The following is a 22,034-nucleotide window of genomic DNA, read 5'->3' on the forward strand; positions in this document are numbered from 1 at the left end:
AGAAACTCATACAAATACAGGATTTAAAAAAATCTTGGGGACCAGGCATGATGGCTCACACCTGTAATCCCAGCACTTTGGGAGGCCAAGATAGGAGGATCGCTTGAGGCTAGGAGCCTCAAAAAAAGAAAATATATATACATATACAATATGTATATGTATATATATTTTTTGAGACAGGGTCTCATTCTGTCACCTAGGCTGAAGTTCAGTGGCTCGATCACAGCTCACTATAGCCTTGACCTTCTGGGCTCAAGTGATCCTCCCACCTCAGCTTCCAAAGTAGCTGGGACTACAGGCATGTACTACCATACCTGGCTAATTTTAAAAAAAATCTTTAGTAGACAAGAGGTCTCACTCTGTTGCCCAGGCTGATCTTGAGCTCCTAGTCTCTACCTTGTATTTACAGAAATTGTTCTTTGAACTGACCTAATGAGTCTCTCCAGAAAAGCTTCAATGTCAGTACCACTTACATGTCCAGATATGTCACTGGTTAAGAAAACTGATCAGGCATATCACCAACTCAAGGGGGAATTCCTATGATTCTGTAGTAGAAAATCTTAATTCTGAGGAAAATCAGTGTTGAGATTCTTACGGCATCTCAAAGATGAACAATGGAAAAGACTTTTCAAGTCCTGGAGTTGAGTCCCTTAGGAGTTGAGGCCATATTTTCAGGACTGCTATGTTTCTAGCTTATGTTTTCTAGCTTATTTCTATGTTTCCAGTCTCACGTTTTCTAGTTTATTTCCTAAATAATTTTTTCTTTCAACTTTTAAGTTTTGCGGTACATGTGTAGGATGTGCAGGTTTGTTATATAGGTAAACGTGTGCGATGGTGGTTTACTGCACTGATCAATCCACCACCTACATATTAAGCCTAGCACGCATTAGCTATTCTTCCTGATGCTCTCCCTCCTCAAGCCCCAACATCCCCAGGGTGTATTGTTCCCTCTCCATGTGTATGTATGTTCTCATTTGTTGGAACATAGTTTCTAGTGGCCTCTTCTGTCATTGGCAGAAGAGTCTAAGCTGAAGTGGTAGATTAATGGTTGGTAATGAGCAATAGTTATGAGTACCATTGTCAAACCTGATAGATGCTCAGAGGGTGAAAAGGTAAAGGTAGAGAAGAGGAAAAAGGAAACAATAGGGACGAGGCAAACCGAGTGAAAGAAAACAGAGAATCCTATGCTGAGAAGAAAGAAAGAATATACTCAGACCATTGTTTCTAAACCCTACATTTTAAGTATATGGTTAACCAGCCTTTCTGTTTCTTTTCAGAATTATAGCGTTCAGCCGGCCTGTGAAATACGAAGATGTGGAACACAAGGTGACAACAGTATTTGGACAACCTCTTGATTTACATTACATGAACAATGAGGTGAGAAGGTAGATGGATGGGGCAGGGACAAGAGGAACAGATGCCTACTTTTTTCTCTCTGTTTAACAGAGCCTTTTTTTTTTTGAGATGGAGTTTCGCTCTTGTTACCCAGGCTGGAGTGCAATGGTGCGATCTCGGCTCACCGCAACCTCCGCCTCCTGGGTTCAGGCAATTCTCCTGCCTCAGCCTCCTGAGTAGCTGGGATTACAGGCACGCGCCACCATGCCCAGCTAATTTTTTGCACTTTTAGTAGAGACGGGGTTTCACCAAATTGACCAGGATGGTCTCGATCTCTTGACCTCATGATCCTCCCGCCTTGGCCTCCCAAAGTGCTGGGATTACAGGCTTGAGCCACTGCGCCCGGCCCCAACAGAGCCTTTTAAAGTTTGTTCCTCTAAAATCATCTGCAGGTTTTCATTGTCTAGACCCCGTTTTCTTAATTCCAACAACTTCAGGATTTCTGTTTTTTACTACATGGGAGATTACTCAGCCATCTCCATTCCCCCTACTTACTCAGTGCAAATAACTCTAATATTCCATGGTGGAATCAGGGATGATACCAGGTCTACAGGGCTTATATTGCCTCCTTTTCATTTTGTAAGAGTATCTTTTTTTTTTTTGCCCCTAGCACAGCCTTAACAAGAAGCAGAGGGTTCAGCAGCGGCTAGGGAGGTGTGACAAACCAGTGAGCAGATCATCTGTTACAGTTACAAATGCTGGATTCTTCTCTCAGAGTTTAACTTCTGATTGGAGCTTATTTGTTTCAAAAGTTAGCACCTGCTCCAATAAATTCTTTAACTCCTCCTCCTCCTCACTCCACCCCAACAGTCCTTATTTATTTCTCCTTTGAATATCACCCAGGAAGGAATTCTTTTGAATATTAGTTTCTGGGCTGCTTTCCCAGCTCTAAGAAGAATATTAAAGGCTACAGTTAGCTTAGGCTGGTGCTTTGCAGTAGTCTGAAAGATGGTGTATTTATGCTGAGTAAAGAATGTGTACCTTGAGGAAACTGGGTTAGGGGTGCAAGACAAGAAAGCTGGGAAATATGATGACCCTTTGAGAGTCAGATCATCACTGTGTAGTTTTATTTTATTTGATGAGGAGTTAAAATTTTTCTTTGTGGTTTACGAGTGAAATCTGCAGGTGCTGAGATTTTTTTTGCTGAAACACTCTCTGGTCCCCTTCCTACAAAATATACAGCTACTGTCAAATAGCTTACTAAAATAAAACCTTCTGATCTTTTGCTTTTTTTGGATAAATTTTAGAATACAGAAAATTTGGAAAACAAGTTACTAACTCTCTAGTTAATAATACAGATGCAAATAGTTCAAACTATATAAACTAACACATTTTAGATATAAGGTATTAGAATCCCAAAAATATAAATGTCAAATCCACAGAACTTTAAAAAATTTCACATAGTGCAGTCCAAGGTTTAGTAATTGTGTATGAAAGTGAGGCTAAAGTCAGTTAGCTAATCACCATTAAATAAGATGTTCTTGGCCGGGCGTAGTGGCTCATGCCTGTACTCCCATCACTTTGGGAGGCCAAGGTAGGTGGATCACAAGGTCAGGAGTTCAAGACTAACCTGGCCAACATGGTGAAACTCCATCTCTTCTAAAAATACAAAAACAATTAGCTGGGCATGGTGGTGCGCACGTGTAATTCCAGCTACTTGGGAGGCTGAGGCAGGAGAATTGCTTGAACCAGGACCTGGGAAGCAGAGGTTGCAGTGAGCCGAGATTGTACCTGCTTGAGCCTGTGCTACAGAGTGAGACTCTGTCTCAAAAAAAAAAAAAAAAGTTATTTAGTTAGTAAAGACTTTTCTGGATGATTCAAGTAGTCTTTTTTAGTTAGTGTTTTCATTAAGAATTCCTGATATTTCTATATTCTAAAGCCAAATATAAATCATTGTTCTTATTTTAGTTCATACATGTCTCATTAATGATGTCTGCTAATGTTAATGATCAGGAATTGACTAACTTATATTTGATTAATTTAAAATCCCTCAATTTCTTTCTTTTCTTTGTCCTTTAAACCCTGCACTGTGAGGATCTGAGAATCCCAAATGAAAACTCTACTGAGATTTTATTTTATTTATGTCTTTGTAATTATAGCTTTATTGAGATACAAAATTTATCCTCTTAAAGTATACCATTCAGTGGCTTTTAGTATGCTGATAGAGTTGTGTAACCAATGCCACTGTCTAATTCCAGAACATTTTCTTTCTTTTTCTGAGACAGAGTCGTGCTCTGTCGCCCAGGCTGGAAGTGCAGTGTTGCAAACACGGCTGACTGCAGCCTTGACCTACTGCACTCAAGCGATCTTCCCGCCTCAGCCCCCCAAGTAGCTAGGACTATAGGCATACACCACCACACCCAGCTAATTTTTTTGTATCTTTTATGGAGACAGCGTTTTGCCATGTTTCCCAGGCTGATATCAAATTCCTGAGCTCAAGCGATACGCCTGCCTCAGCCTCCCAGAGTGCTGGGATTACAGGCATGAGCCACTGCGCCCAGCCTACAGAACATTTTCATCACTCTGAAGAGAAACCCTATACCCATTAGCAGTTATTCCTCTTTCTCTCCTCTTCCGAGCTCTTGGTAAGCACTTATCTTTCTGTCTCTTTGGATTTGCCTATTCTGAACATTTCATGTAAGTGGAATCATACAGTATGTGTCCTTTTTTATCTGGCTTCTTTCACTAAGCATATGTTTTCAAGGGTCATCTGTGTTACAACATATTGTCAGTACTTCATTCTATTTTATGACTGCATGATAAATATTCCATTTACAGATATACCACATTTTGTGTATCTGTTCATCTACTGATAGATATTTGGGCTGTTTTCACTTTTTGGTGATTAAATAGTGCTGCTATGAACGTTTGTGTCCAAGTGTTTACATGAACATATGTTTTCGATTCTGTAAGGTATATACTAGGAGTAGAATTGCTGGGTCATAAGATAACTCTAACTTTTTGAGGAACTGCCCAGCTTTTCTATAATGGTTGCACAGTTTTATAGTCCCACTAGCAATGTATGAGTGTATTAGTCTGTTCTCACTCTGCTGTAAAAACTGCCCAGGATTGGGTGATTTATAAAGGAAAGAGGTTTAATTTACTCACAGTTCAGTATGGCTGGGGAAGCCTCAGGAAACTTAAAATCATGATGGAAGGGAAAACAAACACGTCCTTTACATAGCGATAGGAGAAAGAAGTGCCAAACAAAGGGGGAAAAGCCTCTTATAAAACCATCAGATCTCATGAGAACTCACTATCAGGAGAACAGCAGGATGGGGGTAACCACACCCATGATTCAGTTACCTCCCACCAGGTCCCTGCCATGACACTGAAGTCTTTACTTTAGTGGGGATTATTGGAGCTACAATTCAAGACAGGATTTGGGCAGGGACGCAGCCAAACCATACCAATGAGGGCTACGGTTTCTCCACCATCCTTAGCAACATTTGTTTTTTTCTTAGTAGCCATCCTAGTAGGTGTAAAGTAATATGTCACTGTGGGTTTTGCTTTTGTTTTTGGTTTGAGATAGGGTTTCACTTTGTTGCCCGGGCCAGAGTGTGGTGTGCAATCATAGCTCATCGTAGCCTCTACATTCTGTGTTCAAGTGATTCTCCCTCCTCAGTCTCCCTAGTAACTGAGACTACAGGCATGTGCCACCACAATTTAAAAAAATTTTTGTAGAAATAGGGGTCTCATTATTTTGCCCAGGCTGGTCTTAAACTCATGACCTCAGGTGATCCTCTGCCTCAGCTTCCTAGGATTACAGGTGTGAGCCACTATGCCCAGCTACTTGGTTTTTTGACACCTACTCCAATTTATTTAACTCCCTTCCCAACACCTACTCCAATTTATTTAACTCCCTTCCGAACAATTGTTTTTTATTCCCACTTTGACTGTCACCCAGGAAGAAATTATTTTGCAATGTAATATGATTTGCAGAACATGCCCCCATTCCATAAGTAGTTTTGAGATTTTATTTTAAATATATACTGTTTTTGGCCAGGCGTGGTGGTTCATGCCTGTAATCCCAACACTTTGGGAGACCTGAGGTGGGCAGATTGCTTGAGCTCAGGAGTTCAAGACCAACCTGGGCAACATGGTGAAACCCTGTCTATATAAAAAAATACAAAAATTAGTCGGGCATGGTGGCTCATGCTGTAATCCCAGCTACTTGAGAGGCTGAGGCAGGAGAATCACTTTAACCTGGGAGATGGAGGTTGCTGTGAACCGAGATCAAGCCACTGCACTCCAGCCTGGGTGACAGAGGGAGATGCTGTATCAGAAAAAATCTTGTATTATAAATTGGGCACCGAATAAACTGGTTGGACTTTTGCTTGATTTTGTGTTTTCCATACATGTATAAAATCTGGCCATGCGTGGTAGCTCTTTCCTGTAATCCCAGCATTTTGGTAGGCTAAAGTAGGCAGATTACTTGAGGTCAGGAGTTCAAGACCAGCCAATATGGTGAAACCCTGCCTCTCCTAAAAAAAAAAAAAAAAAAAAAAAAATTAGTGGGGCGTGGTGGCATGTACCTGTAATCCCAGCTACTCTGGAGGCTAAGGCAGGAGAATTGCTTGAACCTAGGAGGTGGAGGTTGCAGCAAGTTGAGACTGTGCCACTGCACTCCAGCCTGGGCAACAGAGTGAGACTCTGTCTCCAAATAACAATAAGATCTGAAGTTTGCTAGGTCATAGGCGAGGAACACTTTTGCATTTTATGAATCTCTTAATACGAAGTATTCATAACATGCTCTGCTTTTTGCAGTGAGTGAAACTTATTTGTACCCTCAGGGACCTTCTATTTAATACTTGACTGAAACATATGAGTGTATTTAGTCTGTTCTCATGCAGCTGTAGGAAACTGCCCAAGTCTGGGTAATTTATAAAAGAAAGAGGTTTAATTGACTCACAGTTCAGCATGGCTGGGGAGGCCTCAGGAGACTTAAAATCATGACGGAAGGGAAAGCATACATGTCCATATGGTGACAGGAGAGAGAAGTGCTAAGCAAAGGGGGAAAACCTCCATTAGAATGGAGGAGGTAGTTTACAGGTTCTAGTCATTGACTTTGCCCTTAAACAGAAAGATTTTAAACCATCCTCTGCAGTCTAAATTTATGTTTGTATTTGTGTAACAGTTTTCATCCTCTGACCATTCCTCTGCCCGTCCTGTTCCTTTTCTGCTTGTTCTTTTAATGTCAGTGCAATTGGAGATAGAGTGGGACATGATTCTGCTGCTTAATTTGGAAAAGAATATTGGGGCTATAACTGTTTGTGATATGATGCTTTGAAGTACATGGTAGTTTTGGAGAGGAAGCTCTTCTCAGAAAGTATCTCACAACCGGGTACTGAGGTGTTTTCTGCATGGATGAACTAAAAAACATTAAGTGAAAGAAGCTAGATGCAAAAGATTGAATCCTTATGAATTGAAATGAGTATGTATGAATTGTATGATTTTAAATGGAATGAAATGTCCAGAAAAGGCAAATCTATAGAGACACAAAGTAGAGTAGTGGTGGCCTGGGGTTGGAGGTAGGAAGGAGGAGTCCATAAATGGGCACTAGATATCCTGCTGGAGTTTTGGAAATGTTTTAAAATTGGGTTGCACAACTATGTAAAGGTACTGCAAATTATTGAATTGTATATTTAGAGAAAAAAAAGTCTCTTTAGTTTCAACTAGATCTTTTAAGACCCCATAGTATCCAATGAGATTATTTTCCTCCAAACTTACTTTTGTTTTTTGTTTATTTCTGCAAAGTGAAACATTGAGATAGACTTCTGTTTTATATTATTTCCCTTTTCTCTGTCTTGTATCACAGCTCTCCATCCTGCTGAAAAACCAAGATGATCTTGATAAAGCAATTGACATTTTGGATAGAAGCTCAAGCATGAAAAGCCTTAGAATATTGCTGCTGTCCCAGGACAGAAACCATGTAAGTAGCCCCTGTCATATTGTGGCAGCTGAAGACAAAGCTTGCTTTCCTTCAGGAACTTGTCTTGCCTCCTTGACTGACTTTTTTATTCCTCAGTCACTGCCAAATTGAGAGCATAAGCACAGCCCATTTGTCAGTGGTCAGTGAGCATTCTGCATTTGATTTCACTGAAAAGCCAGATTGTTAGTGTTAATGTTTCATCTAAAGGTTATTTGACTTATAGTAAGGGAGGAAGGAAAATACTTTATGATAAAGAAAATTATTGTGCTCTAATTTATATTTTTCAATTAGATTTTGACCCCAACAAGAGAAATTTGATTCATTTGGCAGTGCTGATTACGAAAGACTGTCAAGGATTTGAGACTTGTCATGCTTTATAAACCCAACTCTCATAACTCCTTGCCTTTCCCTTGGGAAATTTACAGGAAACAAAATTTTCCTTTTGTTCAGTGGAAAAAGCCATGGGTTGGGGGCCTCTTATAACTTACCAGCTGCTGCTTTGCCCCATGGCAGGCAGTCTGTGGGGTGTCAGAAGTAGGGAATTACACCTTACGCACAGTTTCCTCTCCTGAAGGATTCCTGGAGGCCTCACAATAATGTTTGCAATCTGTATCTGTCTTCCAATTACTGATTCCTCTACCAGATTTCTTCAGATGCATGTTTCTGAAGTTTTTTAGCACCATTTCCTTTCCTTATGCTTGACAGCCTTTCCTTTTGGCAGCATATCTATGGGTGTAGTGACTAGGACAAAGTTTAGATGGAATGGTGCTCATGCTGGCCATTTCTTTTCGTTTTCTTTTTTCTTTTTTAATTATTTCTAGAGATGGGTTACCCATCTCTAGAAATAATTAAATAATCCTGGCTAACACGGTTAGCCAGGATGGTCTCGAACTCCTGACCTTGTGATCTGCCCACCTCAGCCTCCCAAAGTGCTGGGATTACAGGCATGAGCCACCACGCCCGGCCTGATCATTTCTTTTCCCTCCCTCCCTCCCTCCCTCCCTTCTTTTCTTTTTTTTTTTTTTTTTTGACAGAAGTTTGCTCTTGTTGCCCAGGCTGGAATGCAATGGCGCCATCTCAGCTTACTGCAACCTCCACCTCCTGGGTTCAGTTGATTCTCCTGCCTCAGTCTCCTGAGTAGCTGGGATTACAGGTGCCCACTACCATGTCCAGCTAATTTTTATATTTTTAGTAGATAATGGGTTTCACCATGTTGTCCAGGCTTGTCTCGAACTCCTAACCTCAGGTGATCCACTTGCCTTGGCCTCCCAAAGTGCTGGGATTATAGGCATGAGCCACCGTGGCCTGGCCACTCTTTTTTTCTTCTTTACACTTCTTTAAGTGGCCAGAAGATTCATTTCTACTGTAGATCTTATCAACCTTAGCATACAATTTTTTTTTCTTTCCTTATGTAAGAATTTTCACCTTTACTCAAAAGGAAGCATTTTACTGCTTCTCTTTGGCATATCTAAGTTGTCAGAATCACTACTCTTGCACTTTAGTGCCATTGTTAAGTAAAATAAGGGTTACTTGAACACTAGCACTGAGATACCATGATAGTTCATCCAGCTGAGATGGCTCATAAGTGACTAACAGGTTAGTAGCATAGACAGTATGGATACGCTGGACAAACAGACGATTTCCAGGAAAGAAGGAGTAGGATTGTGTGAGATTTCATCACACTATTCAGAACAGTGCAAGATTTAAAACTTGTGAATTGTTTATTTTCAGAATTTTCCATTTAATATGTTTGGGCCATAGTTGACCATGGATAACTGAAACTGTGGAAAGCAAAACCACAGATAAAGGAGGACTACTGTATTAAAGAAGAATCCCGGCCGGGCGCGGTGGCTCACACCTGTAATCCCAGCACTTTGGGAGGCCGAGGCGGGTGGATCACGAGGTCAAGAGATCGAGACCATCCTGGTCAACATGGTGAAACCCCATCTCTACTAAAAATACAAAAACTTAGCTGGGCATGGTGGCGCGTGCCTGTAATCCCAGCTACTCAGGAGGCTGAGGCAGGAGAATTGCCTGATCCCAGGAGGCGGAGAATGCGGTGAGCCGAGATCGTGCCATTGCACTCCAGCCTGGGTAACGAGCGAAAATCCGTCTCAAAAAAAAAAAAAAAAAAAAAAAAAGAGTCCCTGTGCACCAGAAATAGTCTTGTTTATCCCAAATAATTCTTTTTTTCTGGATATATTTTAGGAAGTATTCTGAAGTAAAATACATACTTTATTATTTCATTTCTCTGCCTAAGTTACTTACCACCTCCTTATAGTCCTTCTTTACTGCCCATCTTTCCTTCCATGTAAGATCTAAATTTAGCCTAATATTGGCCAGGCAGGGTGGCTTACACCTGTAATCCTAGCTCTTTGGGAGGCCAAGGCAGGTGGAGCACCGTGAGCTCAGGGGTTTGAGACTAGCCTGGACAACATAGTGAAAGCTTGTCTCAATTTAAAAAAATCTTTTAAAATATAATTTTAAAAAACTTTTAGGCTAATACCCAGGGTTGGCGCCAACTGTCCCTACTTGGCAGCCCCCCATTCTCATTCCACGTTCTTCAGCATACTATCCCCATGCAAGGGGAATATGCAGCCCTGAAGTTCTTTCTTCCTCTTTCTTCCTCAGTCCATGGCTGTCACCTTTTTATAGGACACAGGTTGATTTGTCTGCCAAAACTTGGTCAGCATTTTTGACTGAGGCCATTTTGATTATTCCTTATTCCTTTAGTTACTGGATATAGTTTGTACATTAGTTCATAGGTTGTTTAGTAATTACCTTCCATGGTCAGGAAGAAAGTTTGAGACCAGCCTGGCCAACATGGTGAAATCCCATCTCTACTAAAAATATAAAAATTAGCTGGGCATAGTGGTGCACACCTGTAATCCCAATTACTCAGGAGGCTGAGGCAGGAGAATTGCTTGAACCCAGGAGGCAGAGGTTGCAGTGAGCTGAGATCTCACCACTGCACTCCAGCCTGGGCAACAGAGTAGGATTGTATCTCGAAAAAAATAATAATAAAAATAAGAATAAAAGTAATTGTCTTCTAGTTGTTGCATATTTGTAAGTTTTACCCCAAAAGATTATAAGCTTCCTAAGAGCAGGAGCTTTGCCATTGTTTTGAAACCCTTTTCCTACCCATTCACTTAACAAAACATAGTGAATGCTTCCTGAATTGTTAGCAAGAGTCAAGCAGAGATCATATCCATCAAACCCCTTCCTTACAAAAGAAGCTGGTTAAGTGATATGATTGCTTAATTGGAAACTGGTATCCCTGACTGATTGTGATTCCTATACTATCTTGATTAGAAGTTTTAGACAACTGGTTCTTTACATCAGTGTTTCCATCCGTTAAGGGGGTACAGATAGCTGTTGGTACTGCGACAACACCCACAGCTTTATAAAGATGACCATCTGAGCTGAGATACTCATGTCATTGCAGAAGACAAATGCTACCTTGGCCTCCCAGAGTGCTGGGATTACAGGCATGAGCTGCTGTGCCTGGACAGACCAGTTTTTTTTTTTAAATACAAAAACTGAAAAGTGAAATGGAAAAATAAACTATTTAAGGACTTTTATTTATTTATTTGGTATTTTTAGTAGAGACAGGGTTTCACTATGTTGGTCATACTGGTCTTGAACTCCTGGCCTCAAGTGATCTGCCTACCTTGCCCTCCCAAAGTACTGGGATTACAGGCGTGAGCCACCACCCCCAGGCAAAGGACTTAATATTTTAAAAAATTATAATAAAGTCATTTGAAGTTTTTGTTAAATTTATTTTTTAAAGGGTTATATTATATAATCCTATATCCATAATTTATTTATTTATTTTTGCATATTACTTTCAAGTCTTTGGCCATTTGTATAAATAGTTTATGTAAATATTGTCATGATAGTCCTGCAGTTTTTTTTGAGACAGTGTCTCACTCTGTTGCCAGGCTTGTCTGTTAACTACTAGGTTCAAGCAATCCTCCTGCTTCAGCCTCCTGAGTAGCTGGGATTGCAGGCTCACACCACATCACCCAGCTCATGCTATTTTCTAATTTATTTTTTCACTTAATATTTATTTAATTTTATTTTTACACTTAATATTGTTATGAAATTTTTTTTTTTTTTGGATGCAGGTTGTGGTTCTGTCACCCAGGCTGGAGTGCCGTGGCATGATCTCTGCTCACTGTAACCTCCACCTCCTGGGCTCAAGCCATCCTCCCACTTCAGCCTCCCTAGTGACTGGGGGGACAGCAGGCGTATACTACCATGCCTGGCTGATTTTTTTTATTTTTTTGTAGAGATGAGGTCTCACTATATTGCCCAGGCTGGTCTTGAATTCCTGAGCTCAAAGTGATCTACCCACCTTAGCCTTGCAAAATGCTGGAATTACAAGTGTGAGCCACTACAACCCAGCCTGTGATGAGCATTTTTCTATGTTGTAATTATAATTTGTAAGGATGCGTGTTTCCCTTGAGTGGATATACCATAATTTAATTAAATAACCATTTTTGGTACTGTTGGGACATTGAAACTGCTCCTGTTTTTTGCATTTATAAAGATTTACATTTAAGAGTAACAGTGGTAATATTGGTGATGAAATCTTTCCTCCAGAAATTTCTCACCTAGACTTTAGGCTTTTTTTTTTTTTTGAGACAGAGTCTCACTCTGTTGCCAAGGCTGGAGTACAGTGGCACAATCTCAGCTTACTGCGACCTCTGCCTCCTGGGTTCAAGTGATTCTTCTCCCTCAGCCTCCTGAGTAGCTAGGATTATAGGCACCCACCACCACACCCGGCTAATTTTTGTATTTTTAGTAGAGATGGGGTTTCACCATATTGGCCAGGCTGGTCTTGAACTCCTGACCTTGTGATCCGCCCACCTCTGCCTCCCAAAGTGCTGGGATTACAGGCATGAGCCACTGTGTCTGACTGGACCAGTTCTTTTTTTAAATACAAAAACTGAAAAGTGAAATGGAAAAATAAACTAGAGATATATAAATTACAAGGCTACAGTTTTTATCATTAGATTCAATAGACATAAAATCACTCTGCAAGATTTCTCTAAAGTGTTTCAAAGGTCACTCTCCATTTCTATACTATCTGATGGAAGAGGAGGAGGAGCAGTATACCAGTTTGTGGACTGGCAGCAGCCCAAAGATTATACCTTGAGTACACTGCTCCAGGATACTGTATCACTTGGTCTTCATCACCTCCTGCTGATACCACCAGCCACATTGTTTCTCCACTTTGAATTTCCTGCATTTGAAGCAGTTGCCTCAGTCACCTTTTGTTACCACCTATTCCTTTATTTCCCTTTTTTGTTTTTGACACAGGATCTACTCTGTCACCCAAGCTGAAGTGCAGTGGTGCAGTGACAGCTCACCACAGCCTCAACCTCCCAGACTCAAGTTATCTTCCTCCCATCTCAGCCTCACAAGTAATTGGGACTACAGGAGTGTGCCACCATGCCTGGCTTTTTTTTTTTTTTTTTTTTTAATTATTTGTAGAGACAGGGTCTCACCATATTGCCCAAGCTGTTCTCAAACTCCTGGGCTCAAGCAATCCTTCTGTCTCAGCCTCCCAAAGTGCTGGGATTACAGGTGTGAGCCACCACACCTGACTGTTTCTCTTCTTGTTCCTGTTTTGAAGTGCGCTATCTCTTCCTTCTCTTTGGATTCTTTTGATTCTTATATGACAGCTTCTAATTTTTCTTGTCTTCATTCCTCACAAGTACATGTCATACCTCTCCCACCTCACTTTGGCCAAGGTCATGCCTAAGAGGCCTCAATATTATTTTTACTTGAGAACTCCTGAGAACTATGTCTCTTTAAAAAAATTTTTTTTGAGACACAGTTTCACTCAGCCTGTCGCCCAGGCTGGAGTGCAGTGGTACAGTCTTGGCTCACTGCAAACTCTGCCCCCTGGGTTCAAGCGATTCTCCTGCTTCAGCCTCCCAAGTAGCTGGGATGGCGGATACATGCCACCATGCCTGGCTAATTTTTATATTTTTGGCAGAGATGGAGTTTTGCCATGTTGGCCGGGCTGGTCTCAAACTCCTGACCTCAAATGATCTGACCGCCTCAGCCTCCCAAAGTGCTGGGATTAGTCATGAGCCACCACACCTGGCCCCAGAAGAGGGCTCTTAGAATTATTGTGGTACTTGGGAACCTCACCCACATTCCTCTACAGTTGGAAATTATTAGAAGCCTAGCAGAAACTAATATTGTCCATGAGGAGAACTTGAGAGATGTATCATTCTATTCCCCACAGCTTCGAAGATAACTGAACTAGAAAACATTCAGAAGACAAAATTTTCAAGGAGTTGGAGTCACTTTCATATATGAATATTGTAAAAGTTTAGAACTCTTTACTTGGGAAATACAGCCTAAGCATATATATAATCAGATTCTTTAAAGCATTTAAGAGCATGGATAATGAAGAGCATGGATAACAGATTTATTCACCTAGTATCAATTTGGATGAACTCCTTGAATATTGAGCATTTTCTTATAACAAAAAGAAAATAATTTGTATAACAAGTGATAAACCAACTTGGGTAACATAGCAAGAGCTCATCTCTACAAAAGTTTTAAAATCAGTTGTGGTAGCAAATGCCTGTCATTCCATATACTTGGGAGGCTGAGGCAGGAGAATTGATTGAGCTCAGGAATTCCAGGCTGCAGTGAGCTACGGTTGCACCACTGCACTCCAACCTGGATGACTGAGCAAGACCCTGTCACAAAAAGAAAAAAGGTGATTTATGTGGCATCTGTTATTCTGAAATTGTACAGTTTCAAAGCAGATTTTTTAAAAAGTGGCTTTAATAAATTCACGGATGGTAAAGCTGTAAATTTAATTAAATCACCTCAGATGCTTCCGCAGCTATCATAACTATCACGGTCTTCCATGCCTATATCTCTTGGTACCACCATTAAAACAGAGGACTGGATAGAATGTGCTTGGTGAACAAGTATGCCATTTCTTACCTTACATTCCCACGTAACAGACTAAAGCAACCTCTCTCCCCACTTTACCCCCTCCCTGCATTGTTGAATCCACTTGTTCCTTTTGTGTCATATCGCTAAACCTTTTATTGAGATAATTTGTGGGTGGGCTTTTTTAACTCTTTTTTCCGCTGATCTCCTATCTTCCAGTCACTTAAGTCTCGGTGCTCATGGTTTCCTGGCAATTTTTTGTGTTTGCATGCCACACTTCTACCCAGAATCCTTTAGTGAGGTGTTCATGGAATGGTCAAATGCCATCTTCTATTTGTTGTTTTTAGAATGTTCTGCTAGCTACACAGTTCATACCTGGGGGCTCTCCTGTTGCTCTACGACAGTCCCCTTATATTCTCAGGCATAGCCCTACCTTCCTCCTTCCTCTGTTTCCTACCTCTGAGTCTTATTCAAGGTGTCCTAAATCCTTGCAGCAACCTCATTTTTATTTACCATACCATTCTCTTTTGCCCCTTAAATTGAGGTTTTCAGAATTTGAATATTACAAAATATTAATGCTTGGACTCCATATCCAGAGGTTCTGTTGATCTGAGGTGTCAAAAGTTCCACAGGCAATTATAATGGGCAGCTAGCGTTGAGAACCATTATCTGCAATGGAAGCATGACTCACTCCTAAGACCTGGCTACTCAAAGTGTGGCCCGTATAACAGCATCACCTGGAAGCTGGTTAGAAATGCAGGGTTGAATGGTAATTCTGTCTTAAGCTCATTGAAAAACTTCCAACTGCTGTCCACAGTGACTCAGCTAATTTACATTCCCACAATGTAAAAGCATTCCTTTTTCTCTACAGCTTTACCAACATCTGTTTTTGTTGGTTTTTTTTTTTTTTTTGCTTTTTGATAATGGTCATTCTAACTTGTGTGAGATGGTATCTCATTGTGGTTTTGTTTTGCATTTATCTAATGATTAGTGATGTAGAACATTTTTTCATGTTGTTTTGGCCACTCGTATGTGTTTTGAGAAGTCCGTTTATGTCCTTTGCCCATTTTTAAAGGAGTTATTGATTTTTAGCTTATTGATTTGTTTGAGTTCTCTGTAGATTCTGGATATTAGGCCTCTATTTATGACTATTTTATCCCATTCTGTGGTTGTCTGTTTACTGATAGTTTGTTTTGTTGTGGAGAGGCTTTTTAGTTTAATTAGGTGCCACTTTTCAGTCTTTGTTTTTATTGCAATTGCTTTTGGGGACTTAGCCAAAAATTATTTGCCAAGGCCAATGTTGAGAAGGGCATTTTCAATATTTTCTTCTAGGATTTTTATTGTTTGAGGTCTTTTCATTTGCATTTTAATTCAGCTTGAGTTATTGTTTGTATATGATAAAAGGTAAGTGTTTAGTTTCATTCTTTGACGGATGACTAGCCAGTTACTCCAGAACCATTTATTGAGTAGAGTTCTTACACTATTGCTTGCTTTCACTGTCTTATTTAAGATCAGATGATTGTATGTGTGAGGCTTTATTTCTGAGTTTTCTATTCTGTTACATTAGTCTATATGTCTTTTTTCTGTGTTTCTTTGCTTTTAACTTTTTTTTTTAAGTTTTAGGGGTGTATGTGCAGATTTGTTATATGGGTAAACTGACTATCATGAGCATTTGGTGCAGATTATTTTGTCTAACTGCCTAATGAAACACTATGTCTGGCAACTATGAAAGACAACTTTTTATGGCATATATATAGAATATAACTGAAAAAAGTTGTGTGGTAAAGCAAAATCAACAAATTTCAAATATATATGTAATTTTTCTAATACAGTGAAATGTAGCTAAATATCAACTTATAAAAGATAATAAGAAAATGCCCCAACACATGAAAATTAAGCACTCTATTTCTAAATAACCAATTTATTAAAAATAAAAATGTAATGGAAATGGGGGAAAAAAAAAAAAAAAAGAAATGCAGGCTCTGAACTCCACCCCAGACCTACTGAATTCGAATCTGCACTTTAACAAGATTGCAGGTGATTCATATGTACATTAAAGTGTGAGAAGCTCTGCTTTGAGACCTTCACTGATTCTCTTCACTTGCTTTCCCACCTGTTGCTATAACCTCAACCTTTTCTTTTACAAATCTATGCTTGTGCTGGCTGTTGAAATTACTGACTTAGCTTTTAGATTTTTAAATTTATTTTATTTTATTTTATATATATTTTTTGTGATGGAGTCTTGCTCTGTGGCCTAGGCTGGAGTGCAGTGGCACGATCTTGGCTCACTGCAACCTTCCCCTCCTGCATTCAAGCAGTTCTCCTGTCTCAGACTCCCAAGTAGCTGGGATTACAGGCACCCACCATCACACCTGGCTAATTTTTGTATTTTTGGTAGAGACAAGATTTCACCATGTTGGCCAGGCTGGTCCAAACTCCTGCTCTCAGCTGATCCGCCTGCCTCAGCCTCCCAAAGTGCTGGGATTATAGGCATGAGCCACCACACCTGGCCTAGCTTTTAGATTTTAAATTCGGGGTTTAGATTGTATGTCCTTTGGTACACATTTCAAATTCATGTTGCCAAGACTTATTAAATTCCCACTATGTATGTGTAAAGCCCTGCATTCAGGCAGGTGGCAGGTGCTCATCATGCAACTCTTCTTTATGAGCACAAGGCTGTGGCCCTCCCTTGCCCTTCACTTGCCTGCCTCCCCAGTATGTGGCTTTGACTGTTTCCTTTCTGACCCTCAGCAGAGAGATATTGCACATCGGAGACTTCAGCAAGAACATTCACTTCCCCTTGGTTCTGACTTCCCGTTAGAGCAAGACAGTTTGTCAAGACAACCTGCATGTGATAAAGTCTGTCATGGGGAGACTAGGGGAGGTTGCATGGCAGCTGAACTCTCCCCTGAGAGTGGGAAACTTTTTTCCTGGAGGACAGGATATAGAGTTTGTTTAGATCAGACTTTTTTTTATGTGTTAGCGGGAGGTAGAGGAGCAAGTAGAAACTGAACCAGCTTGTTTCTAAATCCTGAGCTCTCATCCCCACTCTCCGCAGTGCCCTGTTTATTTGTAATCACATTCTGACATCACTTCCTTACCTCCAGGGTTTAGTTTTAAGCTTTCTCAGTGCACAGGCTCCCCCTTTGTTGTTTAGTTTTCTCTGTGGTAGCTGGACTGGGCCCAGTGGAAAGAGTGGGTGGGTGCTGAGAGGATTGCTGACCCTCCTCTGAGGCCCTTGACCTCTTTCTGGCACAGTAGTGCTTATGATCACTTTTCCCAGTTGAACATGATCCCGAGCTGATTTACGTGTAAACCCTAGAATCTTCTTAATTTTCAGGGATTGATTATGATTGGGAAAAAGAAGCATATTGAGCTACTTTTAAACATAAATATATAAGGTGGGCATGGTAGCATGCACTTACAGTCCCAGCTGAGGTGGAAGGATCCCTTGAACCCAGGAATTTGAGTCCAGCCTGGGCAATATAGCAAGACTGTATCAATTAATCAGACAATAAGATAAATACATATATAGCAACAAGAATTGCCATTCTGACTCCCTCCTCTGCAGAAATAATTTTCTGCTACTCTTCCTAAACTCTCTGGAGAATTTTATGAGAGGGTATTTACAGCTCTCTTTTGTGTTTTGCAAATTATTACAGGAATGCCTGTTATTCTTCCATGTCTGGATTATCACCTGTTAAACTGGGGTACTAGGTCTCAGTACTCATATATCATTGAAGCTGTAAAAGTACATTGAGCAAATAGTGATTTGCTGAGACAAATAAAGGAGTGACACTTGGGGGAAAGCTGGGGGGTAGCTCATGTATTAAAAGCATGAAGGTGGCTGAGTGTGCAGGGAGTTCTTAGGGTGAGAAGGCCTTGATAGGCCTGACTGTAAAGATTTAGCTTGGCCTTTTTCCTCTTCTTTTACAGAGCAGTTCCTCCCCCCATTCTGGGGTGTCCAGACAGGTGCGGATCAAGGCTTCTCAGTCCGCAGGGGATATAAATACTATATACCAGCCCCCTGAGCCCAGAAGCAGGCACCTCTCCGTCAGTGAGTATTTCACCCCTTTTTTCTCCCTCTCTTTTATCTACCCACATTTTTTAAAAAGCAACAAGTATTTGTTAAATAATCATCAAATATTTATTGACTATTACTCTGTTTAGAGTAATCCTCTATGCCTTTATTTTATTTAGAGAGGAAGGGCAAAGAAATAACTGGGATGGTATCCTGATTCTCAAGGAACTTAAAATACAATGGTGTAGTAGTGTGATTAAATTCCTTTTAAACATCCCTGAAAAAGTGATCGTCTCAAACATCTGCTTGAAGACTTCCAGCTGTGTACTTTTGACCATTCTTGTGAAGAATGGAGACTTGTAAAGTTCAGAATTAGGTCTAAGTTTGAATTTTAACCTTAAACCTCTTGCTTATGATTCCTGAGAAGTCTTTATACTTCAGGGAAGATGCTGACACATGAAACTCTTGAGAGAGTCAACCTAAGTTGTCTGAGAAGGAAAGATGATTGTTGACATAGTACAGTCATTTCTCTGTATTTGCTGGGGATTGGTTCCAGGACCCCTGTGGATTCCAAGATCTGTGGATGCTCAAGTCCCTGAAATAAAATAGCGTAGTATTTGCATATAACCTGCCCACATCCTCCCTTGTAGTTTAAATCATCTTTGGGCTATTTATAATACCTAATATAATGTAAATGCTATGTAAATAGTTCTTATGCTGTATTTTTATTTGTATTTTTTTGTTATTGTATTGTTTTTTATAATATTTCCCCACATATTCTCAAACTGTGGTTGGTTGAATCCACAGATGCAGAACCTGCAGATATGGAGGGCCGACTGTATATACAATCTGCTAACTAGTCAGAAAGCTCTGTGGCTGCTACCAGTCCTCCCCAGGACAGTAATCTCAATGAGGACTGTGCATTATTACTAGTTAACTCAAGATTCCTGTGGATCCCACTTTTGAGAGGCTGGGGAGAAAGCCCATTTCTTGAATGTTAAACTTGTATCAAAAGGGAAATCTGGCCTTATCAAACATCGTGTTGAGCTTGCTGCCTTAATGTTGTGGAGACCCCTGCTGCTGCTAGAAAGCCAGCTTTGCCCTTATCCATATAGGTAGAATTGCATCAAATTGAACTGTCCTCTGAAGATCCTGAGCTAAGCTTGAGAGATCTAAGCACTGATCCTATTGCTGAGTTTGTCTGTCTGCAATATGCCTCCTGAGGGAGTTGCAGGAAAAATATGTCACGGGGGAACTGACTTTGCCTTACTGAGTAACTTCTGGAACCCCAGCAAGTACTGGTAGTAAGTATTGCCAGGCCGAAAGTCTGTATATGAATTTCAGATTTCTGTAGATAATTGGGGGTTGTGTTGATTGAAGAGGGAGAATAAGTACCCTAGCAAGGAGAGCCTCGCCAGAGCGTCTCTGGCCCTGGAATCTGGGTGCCTCAGAGCCTGGAAGCTCTGCAAGTTTGGCCTCTGTTCCAGAGTCCTTATAGGGATTGAGGAGGTGGGCAGCATGGTTCCTTGTAATCAGTAAGAATTGATGGGGCAGTTACTGGGTCTCCTGCCCTCAAGCAAGAGCCTATGATATGTGCATGGAGGCAGGGGCTAAATGTTCAGTCACTGGACCCTTTCTCCATGTTATTGGGAGCCATATTATGGAAATTATTTCCCTGGCTGAGAGTGCTGAGGAATGAAATTTCTGTGAAATAGTTCCTGTTTATCTGGAAAATGGGCAACACAGCCCCTTAGCATACCTAGATCCTGGCTTCCTTCATTCAGCAAGCATTAAGTACCAGCCATTAGGCTGAGATGAATGCTGCAATGAAGCATGTAGCAGAGCAAGGGTGGCTGGAGCAGAGAGGAGGCAATAGCCAGTTCCATCTGGAAGAGAAGGGCTTTCACAGAAAAGGCAACATCAGAGCTGGCACTCCAAGATTTACTCAGCATCATGTAGGGATGGATATCTCAGGCATAGTTAGGAACACCTGCCAGGCATGATCACAAAATAACTTGGTGGTTTCCAAGAACCCCAGGGGCTTTGGAGTGTGTGTGGGTGAGGTAGATGTGGCAAGAGAATGAGCTGGGCCTGTGAGCCTTTCCACAGAGCTAAGAAATGGGAGAGATGATTTCTAAGTGGAATGATCTGGAAAATGCATTCTGAGGGGAGCTGTTCCAGCTGGACCTTGAAAGATTGTGGAGGATTTCCATAGGGGACAAGGGGAGAGAGGGCTTTTAGACTGTGTCTTTGGGGAACTCACTAATCCTTCAGATCCAGACTGGCTGATATGTTTGGAAGAGGAATAAAGAAGGCTGAGAAAGGATGCCTGGATAAAACTAAGGGACTCTCAGCTGCACTCAGGCTTTTTTGGTAGGCAATGGGAAGCCATTGAAAATATTTGCCCCTTATACCCATCACCATTATAATATTTATCATGTTGTCTTCTTTTTTTTTTTTGAGACAGAGTCTCACTCTATTACCCAGGCTGGAGTGCATTGACACTGTCTTGGCTCAGACAGCCTCTGCCTCATTTGCTCAAGCAAGTCTTCTGCTTCAGCCTATTACAGGTGTGCGCCACCACTCCCAGCTAATTTTTTAATTTTTAGTAGAGATGGGGTTTCACCATGTTGGCCAGGCTGGTCTCAAACTCCTGACCTCAGATGATCCGCCCCTCTTGGCCTCCCAAAGTGTTGGGATTACAGACGTGAGCCACCGCGCCCCGACCAATCACGTTGTCTTACTTCTCTTCCATCATACTATATTTTTGTTCATTCATTCAAAAAGCAATTACCAGCTGGGCATGGTGGCTCATGCCTATAATCCTAGCAATTTGGGAGGCCACAGTGAGTGGATTGCTTGAGCTCAGGAGTTTGAGACTAGCCTGGGCAACATGGCAAAACCCTGTCTCTACAAAAAATACAAAAATTAGCCAAGCATGGTGGTGCATGGTGCATGCTTGTAGTCCCAGGTACTTGGGAGGCTGAGGTGAGAGGATCACTTGAGCCTGGGAAGAAGAGGTTGCACTGAGCCATGAATGTGCCATTGTACCCCAGCCTGGGCAACAGAACGAGACCCTGTCTCAAAAAAAAAAAAAAATTACCAAAGTATGTATTTTGTGCCAGAAATAAGGGAAGCAAAAGACACAGGCCCTGTCCCTGTGGCATTTACAATCCATGAAAGATGGACATTTACTTGCTATGATGTGATTAGTGTGTAATTACAAACTGTGACTGAAAGCTGTGTGATGCTGTGAGTGGGCTATAACTAAGAAAGAAATGGGCTTGGCATGGTGACTCACACCTGTAACCCCAGCACTCTGGGAGGCCGCAGTGGGTAGATTGCATAAGGCCAGGAGTTCTAAACCAGCCTGGTCAACACGGTGAAACCATGTCACTACTAAAAATACAAAAATTAGCTGGGGATGGTAGTGAGTGCCTCTAGTCCCAGCTACTCAGGGGGCTGAGGCAGGAAGATCACTTGAGCCTGGGAGATTGAGGCTGCAGTGAGCGGAGATTGCACCACTGTACTCCAGCCTAGGTGACAGAGTGAGTGAGACTCTGTTTCAGGAAAAAAAAAAAAGGAAAAATAAAGAAATGGTGGGCTATAACTAAGGGATGGGACCTGATCCTGATCCTGGGGCCAGGAAAGCCTTAGGCATGAATGGGATTTGGGAGTTAGGCAAAGGGGATACAAGGAAGAGGGTTCCAGGTAGGGGATGTTGTAAGAGCAGAGGCCTGATAGGAAGAGAAAGTGTAG

General features: G+C 41.2%; 1 protein-coding gene across 7 annotated transcripts in view; it reads left to right on the plus strand.

The window, feature by feature from the left end:
* Positions 1–22,034, plus strand: part of MAP3K3 (mitogen-activated protein kinase kinase kinase 3) — a 91,498-nt gene that overhangs the window by 45,070 nt on the left and 24,394 nt on the right. For all 7 annotated transcript variants that reach the window (XM_078373505.1, XM_035300415.3, XM_035300419.3 and 4 more), the window contains 3 exons: positions 1,278–1,377; positions 7,214–7,327; positions 18,191–18,311. In XM_078373505.1, the coding sequence (XP_078229631.1) occupies positions 1,278–1,377; positions 7,214–7,327; positions 18,191–18,311 (335 nt within the window). The remainder of the gene's footprint in view (positions 1–1,277; positions 1,378–7,213; positions 7,328–18,190; positions 18,312–22,034) is intronic.

Source organism: Callithrix jacchus, chromosome 5 (genome assembly GCF_049354715.1).
Source record: "Callithrix jacchus isolate 240 chromosome 5, calJac240_pri, whole genome shotgun sequence".
In the NCBI taxonomy this organism is placed as follows: Eukaryota; Metazoa; Chordata; class Mammalia; order Primates; family Cebidae; genus Callithrix; species Callithrix jacchus.